An 18,998-nucleotide genomic window follows, 5' to 3' on the forward strand; every position below is an offset into this window, starting at 1 on the left:
TGTTTCATTTATACATTTATACATTTTCTAACTATTTTATAACTTAAACATTTGAATGTCCAATATGTTTATCCCACGCTATACCTTAACATACCGACCGTCAAATACAATGTCAACTTTGTTTAATAATATCCCCTTAAAACACACAACGAATTTAATCCATTTGATAAAATATATTGTGCAAAAATGTATAAGTCGAATGGTTGACTTAAAATTTCAGTGCGAGGGGCAGGGCTTTTTTTTTTAAGTGTACACTTAGTACATGTACAAATTCAAAGTTAAAATGATAAACAATGCGTGTGTAGGTTTTGAGAGTGATTTTGCATTCCAAAACACTTTAAAAAGTTTGTACCATAGCATCATTCTTAAAGTTGCTTTTATCCTTAGGAGTTTACCCAAAACACTATGTACTAGAATAATATAAAAGACTTGTTTTCAAAACTAAAAAAAGTCCAATAAAAGGCCAAACTTTAAATACCGCCCCTTTTGTATAAATATAATGACGCCTAGGAAGAATGTGTATTTGATAATAGACAATAAAGGTCCAAAACCTTTATTTTTATTGTTAAAGTAAACAATGCAACCCAATCTCTTTGTAGTAATACCTTACATTTGGCTAGAATTAAAAATACAAAAAGTTTTAAACAAAAGGGAAGAAGATCGATATTCATTACTTTTTTCTATGAAATAAATAGTAGGGGAAATCTGGAATATAATGTTATTGCATTTAGCCTCCAGGTATAACTAAATATTCACCTTGTGCACTTCTTAGCGTTTGATTATAAAGGTGCATATATCTTAACAGGTAAATCAGAGGATTTTTGTTTTGTATTTATGTCTAAGTTATATTGTGCACATAGTACATATACAAATTTTACATGAGAATTACAAAAATATATTCATATGCATATATACTTTTTATTTCCAAAAACAGGCACATTGACGGGATGTTACATAACTGAACAGGTGTGGTGTATGTTATGTAGAAGGTTTTTGCTTTCCCAAACATGGTTAAACGTGTCTAAAAGTAGATCAATTCTGAAAACTGAATTGACCATTTTTATATAGATTATATCCAAAACGCTAATATGTACTTCTTGTTTTGTAAATTTCAGTTCTTCTGTATAAAAATAATGACAGGTAGGAAGAGTGCGTATTTGAAAATAGACAATGAATATCCAAAACTTTTTTTCATTGTTAAAGTAAAAAATCTACTCTCGTGGCTAGAACTAAAAATTCATAAAAAGATTTTAAACGAATGAGCAACGAAAATCAACATTCATTTTTTTTCTTTGCAGTTGCCAATTATATCTTTCAAAATAAATAGTAGGGGGAATCCCTAATGTTATGCAATTAGCATTTAGCCTGCAGATACAAGATTTACCATGTGCACTTCTTAACGCTTGATTATAAAAGTGCATATATGCAAACAGGTAAATCAAAAAATTTCTGATTTGTTTTCAAGTCTAAGTAAATGGCAATTGAAAGGAATCCCTAACCCTAAAAACTATATATATATACATACAATGCTTTAACTTGTATGCAATGTTTAAACGTCGAAATAAAAAAATTAATAGATTCATATATTTGCAGTCTTTAAAATGTCATACTCCTATTATGCAATTTCATTTAAACAAATTGTATATTTTAATAAATTGCCTTTTAATTAGTGGGATTTTCCTTTTTACGTCAAAAATTCTTTTAAACAATATGTTAATTCTTCAAGAAATAAAAAAATACTTTATTAAAAATGGCTATGTAATTTTTTGAAAATAGCTTTGAGTCGTATATAAATTCACAGTACATAGAAATACTAGTATCATATTAGACCCGATCATGCACGTATTCGTTTTATCTTACGTGTTTGTTGGCTGTTTTGCCTTTTCTATGGCATGTAGCTGTTTTCCTCAGCATCCTCAAGTTCAGTTCTGTAACTCCGACTTTGGTAAGGCAGTTGTTGTACTCTTTATTGTCTTTATGTTTAAAAGAATTTTGCATACGGCGTATCTTATGTTTACATTATAAGACTTTTTTTCTCCTTTCGTGTTTATTATGAAAATGATTAATATGTTTTACGGTATGGCCGTTGGGGCGAGCGCAGTCATTTAGTACCAAAAACCTATACTTACCTAGTCTAGTAGTTTTTACTTGAACTGTCTATTCTCAGTTTATTTCAAAAAGAGAAGAAAAAATATCAATTTCTTCCCTGGCATTAGGATCAAGATTCCGAAATTCTCGGAAGTTTCCGACAAAATTGGAAATACCCGAGCCGTTGAAGTGACGAAAGTATGACGTCAGATAAAAAGTCCTGTTGACTTAGAACGCAAACGATAGTGTTGTGGCTTGGAGATTGCATTAAATCATTGTTGTAATTTTTTCAAGTAAGTTATTGCTATGTATAATCCTCCATGTTGCTATGCACCGCAAAGGATTATTGGGAGTTTGGAATGTTTTCATGCGGACTCATAAAAATTTCTTGGAACAATGTGCAGATTTCAACCCGAATTTCCTCCGTTCGTACACGTTAGTGTATTGAGCTCGCTACGTGAGCGGCGCTTTGCACCGCCTCGCTGCGCTCGCTATATTATGTAAATAATTCGATTGAAGTGAACTTTATATCTAATGTTTGTGCTTTTAATTTCTTGTTTCTCACCTACCCATATTTTTCTATAGTTGTCAAGGCAACGGTATTGGAAAGAAAACCCGGTAACAACGAATTTAGACAGGAAGTGAAATATGAAGTCAATATTCTAGAAGATTACAAGGTATTATTCTTATTTTTTTTTATTTTTCTGTTTTTCATATCCTGCAATTTATTATTCTATTTTTGAATCAAGGTGAAGATAATTATCGAATAAGAATTTTTCATAATTATTATATTTACTACCGCAGAACAGTTACGGTCCAAACCGTGGAAGAAGGGCAATATACACCGCCTCAAATGGTGCCGCTTGTGGCTCTTACTTTCAATTGGATAAGACCTATATTATTGCAGGTAAATTCTTCAAATCAAAAAGTCCTTTAGAATGTTCTCATTTCAAATTTAAAAATGGAAAATAGGATTTATTGCACTTAATGAATTGATACATACTGTAACGATTTATAAGGAAAAAAATTTAAATGGTATTTTTTCGATTATTTGAGAAAAGGATTCGAAAATATAACAAAAATATAAATTAAAAGTTGTTTTTCAATTAACATAACAGTTTTTGTTGTACCTCTCTGGTTAATAAAACTCAAACGAACTTACCACAGAGATACAGATTTACAAAATGTATCTGATTATTTAAAAATGCCCTCTCAGCAACTTTCTAAGTATATGCCAAGCTTGGTATCTTTACAAAAAGACCCTTTAAAGGTAAGAGATATAACTGTAGTCGACATTTAAAGTTCTGAATTTAACAAAAAAAGTCAGGGTTTGTGATTTTAAATCACTATTTAAAATGGTTTGTCCCAATTTGCACACATTCATGTACATTCTTCCATAATGAAGGTGAAGAAAAAAATATGTGCCAAAAAAGCAATATTAATATCACAAAACGATTACATTGTGCGTGCAAAGACGCATTTTTTTAATTTGTGAAACACTGATGCCCTTATAAATGCTTTTTTGCAAAAATTAATTTTCTCAATTACAAGTAAAAATCCAATGTCAAGAGATGAAAAATATTCCACCTAAAGAAGGAATTTGAAAGCCCAAGTACTAACCATTCATAAGATAAGGCCAGGGGTTTTAATGCGGATCAAACACGAAGTTCAAGGTCAGAGTGTCAAATTAAGGAAAGATGATACAAACAAACTTTTGTCAACAGACAGACTGACGGACATGACAAAGCTATAAATATCCGAAGTTTCGACTTTATGGGAGTAATTATCTTGTTTTGGTTTAAAAGAACATGAATTAAACTGGACATTGCTAAATGACAGGTACATGGCGAAACGTATATTATAGATATTAATTAAACACTACTTTATTTGCTTTTTTCTTTCTTAAATTCTCTAGTAGTTCAAATTTACATGTTTATTTCTTTATTGTAACTAGATGTGAATCTGTTGGATTTAATCAAAATTTTTCTCTTCGTGTTTTTACACTCTCGTCTCTCTCTTTCTCTCTCTCTGCATATTTTTTTCTTAATCACATGCACTTTTTCAAATCGCCATTAACAAAGCAATTCAAGCCATCTAAATGTGAAAAAACCCATTTTAAAAAAGATATATAATCATATAAAATAGAACATATTTTATTTAATTTATTTTTAATTTTCCAAATTAATGTTGTTTATTTATCATTAGGAGGTATACAAACGGGCGTTTCAATAATATGTTTTATGTGGTTTTTATAATTTGTTCTACCTTCAAGAAGCACATGAAAATGTGTTTGGATTACAACTGATTGTGATGTAAATGTTTTTTTTTTTAATTTAACTATTTTTAGGAGGCATACAAGGAGGTATTTGGACTACATACTCATGTGGTCTAAATGGTCTTTATAAATCTTTCTCAAGATATCAACGAAAAGCTTTCAAACGAGGAATATACAAGAGAAACTGTGGCTGCAATGTAAGTTAAATATATTTTTTATAAGTAAAATATTTAATACAACCGAGTACATTGTAGTTTTTATTAGCTGTTCTACAAGCAATGTAACGTTTTACATATTTTTAAAATAGATTAATAATTTTTTAGTTATCAGGAATATTGCTTAAAATCATAGCTTATAGTGAATGATAAAATAGTGCTGCATGTTTCAGGTTGTTGACTGCACTGAATTATTTGACGGTAGAAAGTGTCCATCCAAGTCAAATAACCAGTGTATCATGACATCTGATAGAAATTGCTGGTACAATCAAAATGCCTGCACACAATCAAAGTACGGATGTGACTGGGACACCCGTTCCTGTCGTAAAACATATAAACCAGGAAAATAAATGTTAATTACACAAATAAAGGAATAAGTGATGACAATTGAATACAGAATAATCTGGAAAGTAACATGATGTAAAAATAGTATATAACACTTAACAAAAACTGACGCAATATCCCCTTCCCTTATATCAAACTCGAAAATCTAATTATCTGCTATGCTGCTTGACCCCCTTCCCTGCAGTCACGCATTTTAACGCATATACCATTTCCTATAGTATTTTTAACGCAAAATCACGCAGAAACCATTTTCCCGCAATCATGCACTTTTTAAATAATTTCAAAGTTATATTTAGCTTTCAATTTTATCACTATTTCCTTCTATTTGATACTTTTAAAATCTTATTAAAGAAAAAAAATTATAAGGGTTAGGGAAAATATAACACGTCATAATTATTAATGCCAAATTTTAGAGAATTTTGTACACTCTATAGAGTAATTGCAGGGAAAAGGTAACGTCATACGAACATTAAGTGTATACTGTGTCGCAGTTCAGGAATTTTTAAAGTCCAAATAATGAATGACAAATTATCAACGTTAAGTTTTTAAAAACTGAATTTTCAATTCAATGACCTCGAAAATCATTGTTTCGAAGGATTAACTAGTTGACGGATTGATAATGGCCATCCCCAAAATGGAATATGCAGACTCTCATAATTAAAAGCTGAACATATTTCTTGGGAGCACTATGTTTTTTTTTTGTTGTTTTTTTTTTACAAAACTATGTACATGTATTTGAATAAAGAAACAATGTTATATATACCATGTTTTACTTCATTTATTTAATTTTTGTGGATATATTGTTTCTTCGGAAGTATTAAGTGACCCACGAATTTACGTCCACCGCAAAATATAAAGTGTCAAACAATACTCTACTAATAATGCATCATTCATAAGTAAACTCATCTCACTAAATATGTTAAATACTTGAACATATTTAACAAGATTAATCTTTTACTTCATTTCATGAAGGTTAGGGTTAGGGTTCATCTCATGAAACTTTATCTGGTCTCGAAGTATTCAAATTCACAACAAATAAGATTTTTTATTATGTATTCTGGTTTATTAATCAATAATAAAGCCTCTTTTGAAATTAAACGTACTCCAAAACTGATTATACAAGTGTTATCCCTAATAAAAGCACAGTTCTGACTAATATGAAGTCAGAAAGTGTAGACAAATTAATATACACGATATTGTATATAGCAACGACTTTAGCAAAAGCAGTGTCTTTTTTTAAAACCCCAGACTTTTTAAGTTCAGAACTATTAATTTATTCTTAAATAATCAATTAAGAACATAGCTGTTATTAAATACATCTTGAATTTCTAGTTGTTATTATACTCTGGTTGCTGTTTATCAAAATAACTACATTTATTTATATATTATATATTCACAAAGATCATCAATGAATATCGCAGACAGTATAAATGGAAGACTGACGTATTTGCCATTAGTTCGTCTTAAATATGGTCGGCTCATTTGTGGTTCGATGCCGACCCCTGAGAGGTTATTTGGTGCTCTTAAACACATCTCTAGGGAAAAATCTGGAAAGAGGAATACATGACAGTGCAAAGATTTTGAGAAAGAATTGGAGAGGTACAACTTTCAACTTACTAGGAAATCAGTTATCAGTTGATCTAAAAGATATTATGGATAATCAATTATGATTCACACTACCTAAAATAAAAGCTTTGATTTAAATATGGAATCAAAGAATTCTAACTCCAATTGGTCGTATACTGTTAAATCACATATTTTCGTGGGGTCAAATTTTCGTGGTTTAAGTAAAAACTCTTGGTTCATGGGCATTTGAATTCGTGGATGAAGAATTGTTGAGAAGTTATTCATGTAACATTTTACATCTCCTGGTGGACATGAATTCTTGGATCTCTTCATACCTCGAAAACAACGAAAATTAAACCCCCTCGAAATTGTGAATTCACAGTAACTGTTGTTAAGTCTCTTGTCATACCTAAGCTTAATCATCTATTTGTTTCTTTCCCATCTCCTCGAAAACAGTTTTAGTTGATTTACAAAAAGGTGTTTTTGAATTTATATGAAAGTCCAAATCGGATAAGATTAAGCAATCCCTCCTTCAAGATAATCTTTCTTGGGGTCTTAAAATGGTCGATACAGATAATTGTGAAATTGCTTTAAAATCTTCCTGGATGAAAAGGTTAACTCAAAATCAAGACATGGATGGATGTTTTATACATTAAATGGATGTTATTGGGAAGTATTTTGGGTATTTGTTACATCTACTTTCCAAAAACAGTGCTTTCTGGCAAGACGTATTAGAATCATTACAGCGTTTCTGAGGAATTAGTCTGATTTTTTTTCAAGCTGGCATAAATTTTAACAAGATTAACAACAACAAAATATTCAATTCTATTAACACCTATTCCATATGCCAAGTTAAAGTCCACACTTTTCGATATTAGTGACAGCTGCTTTTCTGATGAAAATTGATCTCGTATCTAATTACTGTACAAATGTGCGTACCTCATTGCATAATATTGTGAACTTAATATTCTATGATATTTTTGCTTCTATTTTTGTGATCATATTGTCAGTTATACTATCTCGATATATCCCGTTAATTTTGAGATAAAAGATACTACGAAGTCTGACACATTGTACATGTATCATATTTGGATATGTCAATTGAAAGAGACTTAAATATTAGTTATTCAAATTAGCATAATGACAAACATGATGTTAACTTTTAAATTTTTAACTCTCCTTACCTTTGTAGCAATATACCCTCATCACCTGCATACGTTTCTAAAACGAGTTACACCTGATCTCACGTCTGACGTTCTAGAGGTCATTATTTGCTCTGCTCCTAATTTGTAATGTTTAATGGACTTTTGAGAATTAATAATGTTCATTATATTCACATGTTTTAACCAGCATCATTAGAGATCCGTTTTACCACAATTTTTTCCAACTATAAATAAAAAATAATTGGCTTTACTAATATTAATTTGTGTCCGGTTCATATCTGTCCTATGGATAAACTTTGTATGTTCTAATTTTTAACAAAGATTGCTTATGACCTGAGGATGTGCCATGATTTTGAGCCAAGGTCATTTGAATAACTTCAAGGTCATTGAAAGAAAAAGTTCAAAATTGATGTCCTTATCTTTCTTAATGTAAGATATTGACACAAATGTGGACTTGTTTATGTCGGTGAAACCAAGGGATCACTCGGATCTGTGATTATGGATATTGCATATCATAGGCTTTTTAAACCCCTTCGTTTTACGGAAGGATATTGAAATAACGAACAGTATTCAGTCTCAAAGTCCATAAAACAATACAAAATAAGAGCACAGCAAACACGGACCCCCAAACATCAAAGGTGGGATCAGGTGTCATGGAGGGGTGAGCATGATAAGGAAATAACGGAAAAAAATCCGTTGTCAATTCAGTGTATAGATAATGGACTAACAATTGGTATGAAAAATGTCAGTCAGCATTTGACTCAATGATAAATTGTATTTGCTGACAAGGTCATTGTATCGACCATAGAATTTTACGAAATGATGACCTTAAACGAGACTGTTGATATTCTTGTTTCATCAACTTGCTTGTCAATAATTTACCTCGTTTTAGAAAGAAATGCAGCTAAAACTGCGTCTTTCCCATAAACTTCAATATGCCAATAAAGGAATTGACGCGGTTAATATAAGTAATATTCTTAATCACGAAAGGGTCTCGTCTTGTATTCAATAAGATACAATGACCTTGTCAGCAAATACAATTTATCATCGAGTCAAATGCTGACTGACGTTTTTCAAACAAATTGTTAATCCATTATTCATACACTGAATTGACGACGGATTTTTTCGTTATTTTCCGATCATGACAAGGAGTACACGGCGGGTGTGACCGATCTGCAGAGGATTCTCACTCCTCCATGGCACCTGATCACAACTTTGATTTCTCGTAGGTCAGTGATTGCTCTGATCCTATTTTGTATTGTTTTATGGACTTCGATATTGAATACTCTTCGTTATCTCCATATCCAATTTTCACACAGAATCTGCTTATGACTTTAAGGTGTAATATGACCTTGATCCAAGGCTATTAATACAAGTTCAAGGTCATAGAAAGAAAAAAAATCATATTCTATAGCCTGTCTCTATCTTTCCTTAGGATAGACTTTGTAAGTTCCCGTTTATAAAAAGATTGCTTATTACCTTAGGGTGTGTCAAAATTTTGAGTCAAGATTATTTGGACAAGTTCAAGGTCACTGTAAGAAAACGTTCATATCATTAGTCTTGATGTTTTATTAGACAATGCCTAAGTTCCATTTATTTATATATATATATATATATATATATATATATATATATATATATATATATATATATATATATATATATATATATATATATATATAAAATGATCGATTACCAGTAAATCTAACTTTAAATGTTTAAACAAATTGTGAACATCATTACTAGCATCAGTGACTTTGAATATTTTTGAAAAACCAAGCGGGGGATATTTGTCAATTTTGGACAATTCTAATTAAAATATGATTAAAGTTTTTGCGACAACCCAAGAAACTGACTGGCAGACAAATGGTTATTAATATCCTCCTGCTTTCCTGAGGTGATAAACATAAACAAAATTCTCAGAAGTAGGTATGACAAAAATACAAACAACTGAATTAGAGCTGTGTGTCACAAATAAACAATGAACAATGTACCAGGTCTTTGAACAAACTATTGGAATTTTTCATTGGAAACAATTGCATCCCGTTATAAGCAGAATTGTATTCATATGAAGCAGAATCTGTCCAACATCTGATACATGTACGTGAAAAGAAGAAAACATTTGCTATGGTCTTCAACTTGACATTTGAACTTTAAACAGTTAGAATTAAAACTAGAGCCGAGCTCGTTGCAAAGCAACGAATAGGTCTTCCGTTGGAGCTACGAATAGGAAGACGTAACCTTGAGTCTAGGTCAAGCCACATTCTAAAGATATACAAGTAAGCAACCTAAAGGCTTGTAAAGGAAGCAACTTACAATGTTTCGCCAGGAAAAAGACTGTAAAGGAATGTATGTGACCTTGAACTTTCTAAATGACCTTTCGTCAAGCAATGACAAACTCTGTTATAAAAATCTAATATGTGTATTACCGACTGGAAAAGTTCACATATGTTTTTTTAGATATTCTTTTAGTCTATGAATCCAGCCAAAACATCTTATCTTTAGTGACCTTGAACTTGAGTCAAGGTCATGTCCCACCCTGCATTATACATGCATCAGCAATGTTTCACAGGTACAAATACTTTAGCAAATTTACAGTTTCTCTGTCAGTAACCTTGACTCGTCCGAATGACAGGATGTGTTCAGCTTTATTTTTTTCTGGCATAGATCGAATCGGAAGAATTAATTAGGTTCAACACTATGAATTACCTAATGATTTAACTAGAAATATATCTACAGGACATGAATGCCCCGCCAAGTGTATATTAGTAAACAATGCAACATTAAAATCTGTATTGGTAGTGTATGACGTTTGTTGAGAATATCTTGAATAGTTTCTTAGAAATTGAAATCTTAAAAAATGGATGTAGATTATAAAATCCCCCTCAAATAATGCCTAAGCTTACTTAAAAATATCTCAAATGGTTTCTTTAATACTAAGCAAAGTGCAAATTAAAGACAAGTGAGGTAAAGGTCACAGGAAAGTGAAAGTTTAAAATGTATCAGCATACTAAAATTTGATAAAAATGTCTTGAATGAATTCTTCAAATCTGAGCACCGCCTGTGTGGCGCAGTGGTTAGAACATCTTTTCTGGACTAAGGTTTGTATAGCTCTCAAAAGTGTGTATCAGCATATGAAGTTGAGTATAAATATAAATGCTTTCTTCAAAACTGAGCTAAATACTAACTTAAGTAAAGTGAGATCAAGGTTACAGGGGAGGTCAAAGTAAAAAAAAAATACTGATGCAGTTGAACAACTTACATAAGTATGTATCACCATAAGTTTGAATAATCAGTCTTGAATGGTTTGTTTCTACATGTAACTGAGTTATACCACCCCCCCCCCCCCCCGTAGAGATGCCTATGCTACACACCAATATAACTGGTATGACGTTAAAATTTTCAATAAATTTTAGTTTACATAAAATGAAAAATGTAAAAAAAAATTAGTTTAGTAAAATATTGAAGAGAGAAAGAATTTTCAAAGTACATGAATGGAAAAATCAAAATCGCTCACTTTCACATCGTAAAGTGACCATACCGAAGAGTTATCAAACAGGTTCAATTATTTATCATACGGTACCTAAGATTTGCAAGAATATTGACCAAGCCATACACATTTTTTCAAAGTGCGTTAATATGGTCGATATTAACGCACTTTGAAAAGGAATTTTAATTTTTCAAAGTGCATTGATTTGGTCCTAAATTTTGAAGAAAAAAAAATTCAAAGTGCGCCGTAACAGGGCATACATAATGAAATTCGATTACTAGTATTCACGGATGATACATTACTGTTTGCAATAGTGGACACTGATATTAATACTCCTACATTATCTCTTACAACCGATCTTGATAAAATAAAGAAATGGTCAAAAATCTGAATTTTATTAGATTTCAGGTATAGGCGAATGTGTGTGGATATGTGGAAGGGATAGTTTTAATTAATTCATTCAAGATTTGCTAAATTGTTCGTATGGACGAAGGCTTAGAAAAAGTGAAACACTGCGTTTACAGGTACACATCAGTAAATGTTCTGATTAAAATAAAATTCGACGGACATTAATTTATTTTAGTTATCGGAAGACAACGTAATCTTCAGAGAATGAGGCATTATATATTTTCTGTTTTTCATACCGCGGATTTCCTTTCTTTTGATTTACCGTTTACACAGGCCGGTGTTTTAACAACTGTTCATAAATGCTGTCAATTGATATATGATAAGAGAAAACGACACATCTCTCGGTAGTTTATTTTTTATGGGGGAAGAAAGGGTGAAAATATATAGATTGACACCTTAGTATTTACCTGTGTAATTATGATGTTACATACCGTGACGAAGACTGGCCAGGATGGGCTACCCGTTATAAAAACAACTCATTATCAACTCCGCAGACCTATAATTAGTTCACTTTAATGTCTGTATTTCAAACGCAGATTAGGCTCTACATGCGTATATTTGGGCACTCTTGCATATGCATTATACTTTAGTTATAAAACGTGCCTGTACTTGCATGCATGTACATTATATGTCACCGTAAAACCTTAAGCAATACGAGAGCTGATAAGAAAAAATAACGGAAACCTGCTCGCAAAAAATTACAAGTTTAATAGAAAATAATCATTCGTTCAAGGTTAATGAGTTGCTTAATGGAATAAGTTACGCATGTGTGTCTCAATCTACATACTTTGGTGGCGCGTGTGAATGTGGTATTTTGTATTGATGTATTCTCAGACTGATAAAATGCTCGATATTTGTACATTTGGGACGTATACAGTTGTACATTTAAAGGACGTCGACAAAAGAACCTACAGTGTATATTGACTTACATACATGTACATTTAAGATAAAAATCTATCACTAGTAGAAATTAATCAAAGTAGCATTTTTTCGATGGTGTTTGAAGTAAAACAGATCATGACCTCGATATCGAGAAAAACATTTGCTTTTAAAAAATAATTATATGCACCTTTCATTTAACTCAGCTAATAAATTATTGAATGAAATGCACTGGCGACATAATCAGTCAAAGATACTATTAAATAATCTGAAAGATTCAACATATTTATCCACTCATCAATTAGTTAACAAAATTAATTTAACCATTCTGTGGTTTCTTTTGTGTATGACTGTGGGTCGCTGGATCACACGACGATTGATTCCCGGTGACCGACTTTGCCCCGCGTTATCGAGGGAGGCGCGTTATATAATTGTAAACAAACAAGGTGAATGTAAAAGGCGTGCAATTAATGGCTGTGAATAGTTATGTTTTATTTTCTCACTACATTGTTTGTTTTCATATGATAAGAAGAAACGATTATCTTTTCTTCCCTTTTTAGTAGACTTGGTTAATACGATTTTTAAAAAAATGAAATAAAAGGGAAAGTTGTCTGTGAATAATCATGACAATTTGGGGAAAAAACACAAAGCACTTCAAGAACCTTATTCTAAAAAAATATTAGCATCCAATGTAGCCATGTTTATTATTTATAGTAAGTTTGTTATGGTTACACGCATGAGGAGCTCGCGTTTACGTGCTGAGTGAAAAGAATTACCTGTACATATATGGGCCATGCATCTAGCTCATTTAAAACAAGACTTGAACAAAATAACAATTTCATGAGATCAATAAGATGTTCAAGCACAACTTTTAATCGACAGTCATTTCGAAATATTTACCGTTTTTGAGTTATAAAGCAAAAACTTTCAAACGCCCTAGATCCCTTATTTTAGGGGCCAACCCCTTTTGAATGATATTAAATGAAAGTTCTTGCAATTATGCACAGCTTTTATTCAACATGTCTTAACAAAATATTTTTAGTTTCCAAGATAAAAAGGAAAATACGTGTTAATTTTCGCTCTTTTAGGCGTTCTAATTTTTGACCCCTATATAGCGCCATTTTGAATACAGAAATCGAAAAACAAAAACCGATGTGCACAACTTCAATCCTTCTGTTATCTAAAACCAGTAAGACTTCTGCTCCAGCTTTTGTGGTCTTTGAACCTTTATCAGGAAATGAAAGCCTATAATTTTTCAATTAAAGGGAAATAACTCGTAAGCGGAAGTAAATTTTTGAAATGTTAGACAGCATTCTGATAGAGTTTATTACCGTCTATAATGTCTGAAAATTTGAGCAAAATCCATTGAGAAATGAGTGAGATATGAGGCCCCAAATTTGGCGTCTAGGAAGAAAAAAAAAAGAATAATAAGAATAATCTTAATCATCAGAATCAGTAGAAGGTCTTCCGTTGGAAACGGAAGACCTTAATTCAGTAAAATATTCAACCTTTGCAACTATAGTCAATATTTAGCGAGAGTTTTTTTTGGTTTATTTCATTTTTTGGTACGTTCCACGTTTAGACAAATAACACGACATAAGATAAAGAAATGGATCTGACTCTTTCTGACCTAAGGAAGAAAAAACATAATTGCTAAATTCCAAACGTATATATTACGCTTCACAAAATCGTTTGAAGTGCATAAATATTATTTTAAAAACACACATATTCTAAATATAGTCATAATTGGATGGTTGATGTCTATCTAAAGAACAAGATTTTTAGTTTTTAACTCCTGAAAACACATCAGTTAAAATGCATGTTTGAGTAGTTGGACATTTAATTTTTTAGTTAGTATGATTGTATTTATATTTATTGATAAGTTGTAGTTGGCAGTTAGCTCTTCAGATCTAAGGTTCCTCATGGACATAATAGATTTTAAATGAAAATAATATTTTTTTTATCTATTTACGAGGGTTGATCCAAAAGTAATGTCACAGCTTCGATAAAATCGCTATCCGTCGACGTAAAACAACAAAATTATAAATGATGAAAGCTACATTTATTTCAAATCAGACCTGAAAATTTTAATTCAGCATGATTTATACTTTTCAAAATATCGGATTATATACAACGTGCGATTATGGTAGTCGCCGCAGCTAAATAACGTCATATGAAGGATACGCGCAGTCATACATTTAAACGCTTCCCTTCGTTTCATTAAAAAAATTTGAGATTTGATATCCACGAACACGTTCACAAATTTCACTTGCTTACCCTTAGTACCCATCGTACACTCATTTTTTTTCATAATTAATTCTGTCAAAATTCATTGAAACAGTAGTAAAAGACCAACTTAAAATTTCAGATATCGCTCTAGCCGTCGGTCTATTTGACAACGTCACGCACCATTGAACATTTCCGTCCGCCCTCCCATCTTTTGGTTTTCTTGTCATCTGCTGAGCATTTAATGACCCATCACCCACCGAAAATCGCTGAAACCATCTAAACAAGTCTCTTATATACATTCTTTCATCCGAAAGTCTGGTGAATCAACGTAACTGTCTCTACTGGCGATTTCTCCATTTTGAAGTAAAAATGCATTACAGTTTGTTTTGGCTTTTTTGTCCATTTTGACAATTCCTTTTTTCAATGCACCGGAAAAAAATCAACGATGTTTAAAAAAAAAATTGATGATGTCATATGATTTTCAATTTAAGACTAGAAAATGATGTAAATTTTTGTCTTTTAAAGTATTTTGCATTTAGGCGCTTTTAAAAGATGCTTTTTAAGTGTTTATCTTTTTTATACTTAAAAAAGTACACTTTAATTTGTCAAGTTCGGTTTTGACGCGGCGACATCCCCTATCTACGAAAGCCCAGAAGGCTCATTCGAGATTCGAGTTTCCAAATACGAGATTCGAAATTCGAGATTCAAAATTCGAAATTCGAGATTCAAAATTCGAGTTTCGAGATTCAAGATCCAAACGAACCAATCAAAAGCGGGTTCAACATTTGATTATTTCCCTTTATTATGTTTTTTATCAAGAAATAATTCAATATAATTATATCAAATGGGTCATTTCATTAAATTACAATGCAAGAAAAAGTGCTATATATATTAGAGGGAAATTTAAATAATTAATGGATTTTTGATCCGCAATCAATATTTCAATTTATATTATAGATTCTTAAATATTAAATAGATTACATATATCAGGAGTATATAATTATATTTTTGTATTGATGACAAATTACCGGCCGCCAGGAGATGGTCGGTTATATGATATGAAAGTTCGAAGTCGCTGTGCGTTTCCGCGGAGTTAAAACAATTTAAATAAAAAATATTTAACATTAATATAATGTATATTAAAAAGACGGTCTTAAGGTTAAAGAAAAACGCACAATAAACATAAAATTAAAAATTCTTTGAAGAATGAGGTAAATAATTCATCCAATACTGACTAAGAAATTTAGATATGTTTGAAGTTAAATCAAAGACCGCGTTATGTATATTACACAATTTTACTTTCTCTATTCAAAATTTGTTGTACGTATTTATTTTAAAATGACGTGTACATATGTACACATATAAACATTTTGAAAAATATGGTTAAATGTAAATTCATTAAAAGAGTTAGCAGGCTACAAAATATTACAAGATTTGGCCCTTAGCATATACGAGGATAATGCACGTTTTACAATGTGCCAAGAATTTTCCCGCTACAACTCAAAGAGAAGAAATGAAGTGGCGGATCTAGTGATACCAACATATTTGCTGCATTTTTATTAAATTAAACTACACTGCATATCTAGTTGTAGATTACATTTAATTTTAGTTTTAAACTTTTAATGTAAATGCCATACAGGCCCACGGTTCAAAAGTTGTTGACGCAGAGTACCAGGGGTTAATACTGAACATGCATTATATAATTAAGAAAATGCAATGTAGAGCACAAGCTTTTAATATCACGAGGATATATATTAAAAGATAAATATAAGATATTTTAAAAACAGACCACCATAGTCTTTAGTTGTAAAAGGAACATTAATGCCATACGTCAATACATGTTTCTTGTCTTAATTTTTTACGTGTGGACAAGACCCCCCCTTGATATTGAACCCCGGGGCTTATTTCTCTGTTATGTGTAGCCTTACAAAACGAAAAAAATCGCTTAAAACCCCCAGAATAATCGCTCAACCAAAAAAAAACAAAACAAAAAAACACTATTTATTTTTACAAGAAAGAAAGCTGTTTACGGAAAAAAAAAAATAGCATTAAGACAGAAATCAGTGGCAGATTTAAGGGGGAGGGGGGGGGGCGCACCCGGCGCGCGCCCCCTTAACATTGTCCAAGTTAGCATAAAACATAGTTTGTCGAGAAAATGTTTTAAATGTCTACTCGGTAGACCTCATTTTTACCCTACAAAATAGAATCCAAGAGCTTTTTACCAATTTTTGAAAACTTTTGGAAATACATTGTATATGTAGAGACAGTGTGAATCGACATTAAAGTTAAAACAAAATAAATGCATTTAACACCAGTGGGGGTAAAAATCCTTCTCTTATAATGTATAGTGGGTTGCGATTATTCTGGGGATTTTAGAATTTTTTGTTATTGTATACATGATGAATAAGTTTAATAAATAAAACTTGTGAAAAAAATGTCCAATAAGCCCTAGGGTTGAATATCGAGGGGGGAGGGGGGGGGGGGGTGGTGGTACCTTTCACAAGTACCTGTGGTTTTCCTAACTCAGGAAATGCATAAAAATTAAGTTTAGTAGACAATTCAAAAATATATATACTCCTGATATATGAAATCTATTTAATATTTAAGAATCTATAATATAAATAAAAATATTTTTTGCTGATCAAAATTCCATTAATTATTTAAATTTCCCTCTAATATATATAACACTTTTTCTTGCATTGTAATTTAATCAAATTTGATATACTTATATTGAACTATTTCTTGATTAAAAAATAATAAAGGGAAATAATCAAATGTTGAAAAATTCGAAAATTTTGTCGAATTTCGAATTTTGAATCTCGAATTTCGAATCTCGTATTTGGAAACTCGAATCTCGAATGAGCCTTCTGGGCTTTCGTACCTATCTTATATGTTTGAAACATCTATAAAATAAATTCAGTTAAACATTATTGAATGAAAAATTAAAGTTTAATTAAATTTATATTTGTGCATCTTTTGGTATATAATATTTAATAATATGACGCCAAATATAAAAGATATGGACACTGTGACATTACTTTTGGATCAACCCTCGTAGCAGGCTCAAATAAAAAAATCCCTATATGGTCTATTTTAGTCGTATAAATAAGCGTGCAATCTGAATAACGTAATAATAAATTGTTTTTGTGATAGTTCCTTTAAAATTGTAAATTGACAATTAAATTAGTCAATATTTTTAAATGATTTCATTATCGTTAATAAAGACAAGGTAGTAAATTTAATTTTGAATTTGTATCCCTTAACTTCGTTATGTAAAATTTAAAAAAAAATCTATAACTATGCCCAGCCTCAAAAAAGAAAATATTAAGCAGTTTAAATGGACCGTTATGTAAAATGATAGTTTTCCGTTTGATCATGATTTCAAGATAAAAATTAACATTTAACAAACACAGGTGTTATGACCTAAATGGAATTGTAATATTTTCCACGGAATGGACTTGGACGAGGTTTAAATATACACTGATGATGAAGATACTCTGACCAGCTTTATATTTACATTTAAATAAAATTCACACTTTTCACAAATCTATTTTGTAAGGCTGCTTTTCTATCAGAAATATGCAGGTGTGAATTAAAATGTAAACAAATGAATAAGCGCGTTGGGTCAAAAATACAGTTGACAAAAAATATCAAGAAATTTCTCTTTACTATTAAAGAAATCAAACCACATTCATGGCACAGATATTTTAAGTTTAGAGAAAATTTAAACATCAAAGTACAGGCAATGGACTTTCCTTTGTATTTTTTCTTCGTAAATACATGTACCAATTAATTCTTTCAAAGCATATATTGAGGGAATCCCAAACGTAATGTTATTATCATTTAGCCTCCAGGCAGTACTAAAAATTTACCTTATGCACTTCTTAACGTTTGATTATGAAAGTGCGTATATATAAACAGGTAAATCAGAAGAGTTTGTTTTTAATCTGTTAATGACAATTGTATTGAAAAGGTTGTCTAACCCTAATCAAACTAAAGATAATTGAAACCTTGATTTTGTTTTCAATTGACAAGGAGTGTTTCATTTTTTGCAAAATTTAAGTTGTTATAGATTTCTATACTTTTATCCTCTAACATGTCAAATTCTGAATACAATACACATGAGGTCGTGTAAACAAACTGAATATTTTAATGAATCGTCACTTATTTAGTGGGACTTTTCTTTTTACGTCAAAATTCTTTTGCACAATATGTTAATTCTATAAGAAATCAAATTTTAATCTATTGATGTATAGCTGTAGATTTTTTTTTTGAAATTTTGCTCTGGAATCCTATATAAATAAGCAAGGGCTTTGAAATCCCAATATTACGCGAGAAAC

General features: G+C 31.0%; 2 protein-coding genes across 2 annotated transcripts in view; one reads left to right on the plus strand and one right to left on the minus strand.

Annotated features, from left to right (window-relative positions):
• Positions 1 to 1,806: 1,806 nt before the first annotated feature.
• LOC134267375 (metalloproteinase inhibitor 1-like) lies at positions 1,807 to 5,415 on the plus strand. Its single transcript, XM_062749594.1, has 5 exons — positions 1,807 to 1,945; positions 2,674 to 2,765; positions 2,893 to 2,995; positions 4,436 to 4,560; positions 4,752 to 5,415. Exons 1-5 carry the CDS (start codon positions 1,837 to 1,839, stop codon positions 4,926 to 4,928), a joined length of 606 nt encoding a protein of 201 aa, XP_062605578.1. The 5' UTR covers positions 1,807 to 1,836; the 3' UTR covers positions 4,929 to 5,415.
• A 928-nt stretch (positions 5,416 to 6,343) lies between these two features.
• Positions 6,344 to 18,998, minus strand: part of LOC134267372 (17-beta-hydroxysteroid dehydrogenase 13-like) — a 51,323-nt gene continuing 38,668 nt past the window's right edge. Inside the window, exon 7 of the mRNA XM_062749590.1 lies at positions 6,344 to 6,362. The gene's annotated coding sequence lies outside the window, so the exon portion shown is untranslated. The remainder of the gene's footprint in view (positions 6,363 to 18,998) is intronic.

Source organism: Saccostrea cucullata, unplaced genomic scaffold (genome assembly GCF_032062105.1).
Source record: "Saccostrea cucullata isolate Sc308-1 unplaced genomic scaffold, CSIRO_AGI_Scuc_v1 ctg832, whole genome shotgun sequence".
In the NCBI taxonomy this organism is placed as follows: Eukaryota; Metazoa; Mollusca; class Bivalvia; order Ostreida; family Ostreidae; genus Saccostrea; species Saccostrea cuccullata.

Excerpts from the sequence above, each read along its gene's own strand:
- LOC134267375 (XM_062749594.1), top strand. The coding sequence starts at position 1,837 with ATGCACGTATTCGTTTTATCTTACGTGTTTGTTGGCTGTTTTGCCTTT. Across the intron at positions 1,946-2,673 it reads GTTCTGTAACTCCGACTTTG|TTGTCAAGGCAACGGTATTG; the intron begins GTAAGGCAGTTG and ends ATTTTTCTATAG. Across the intron at positions 2,996-4,435 it reads TAAGACCTATATTATTGCAG|GAGGCATACAAGGAGGTATT; the intron begins GTAAATTCTTCA and ends AACTATTTTTAG.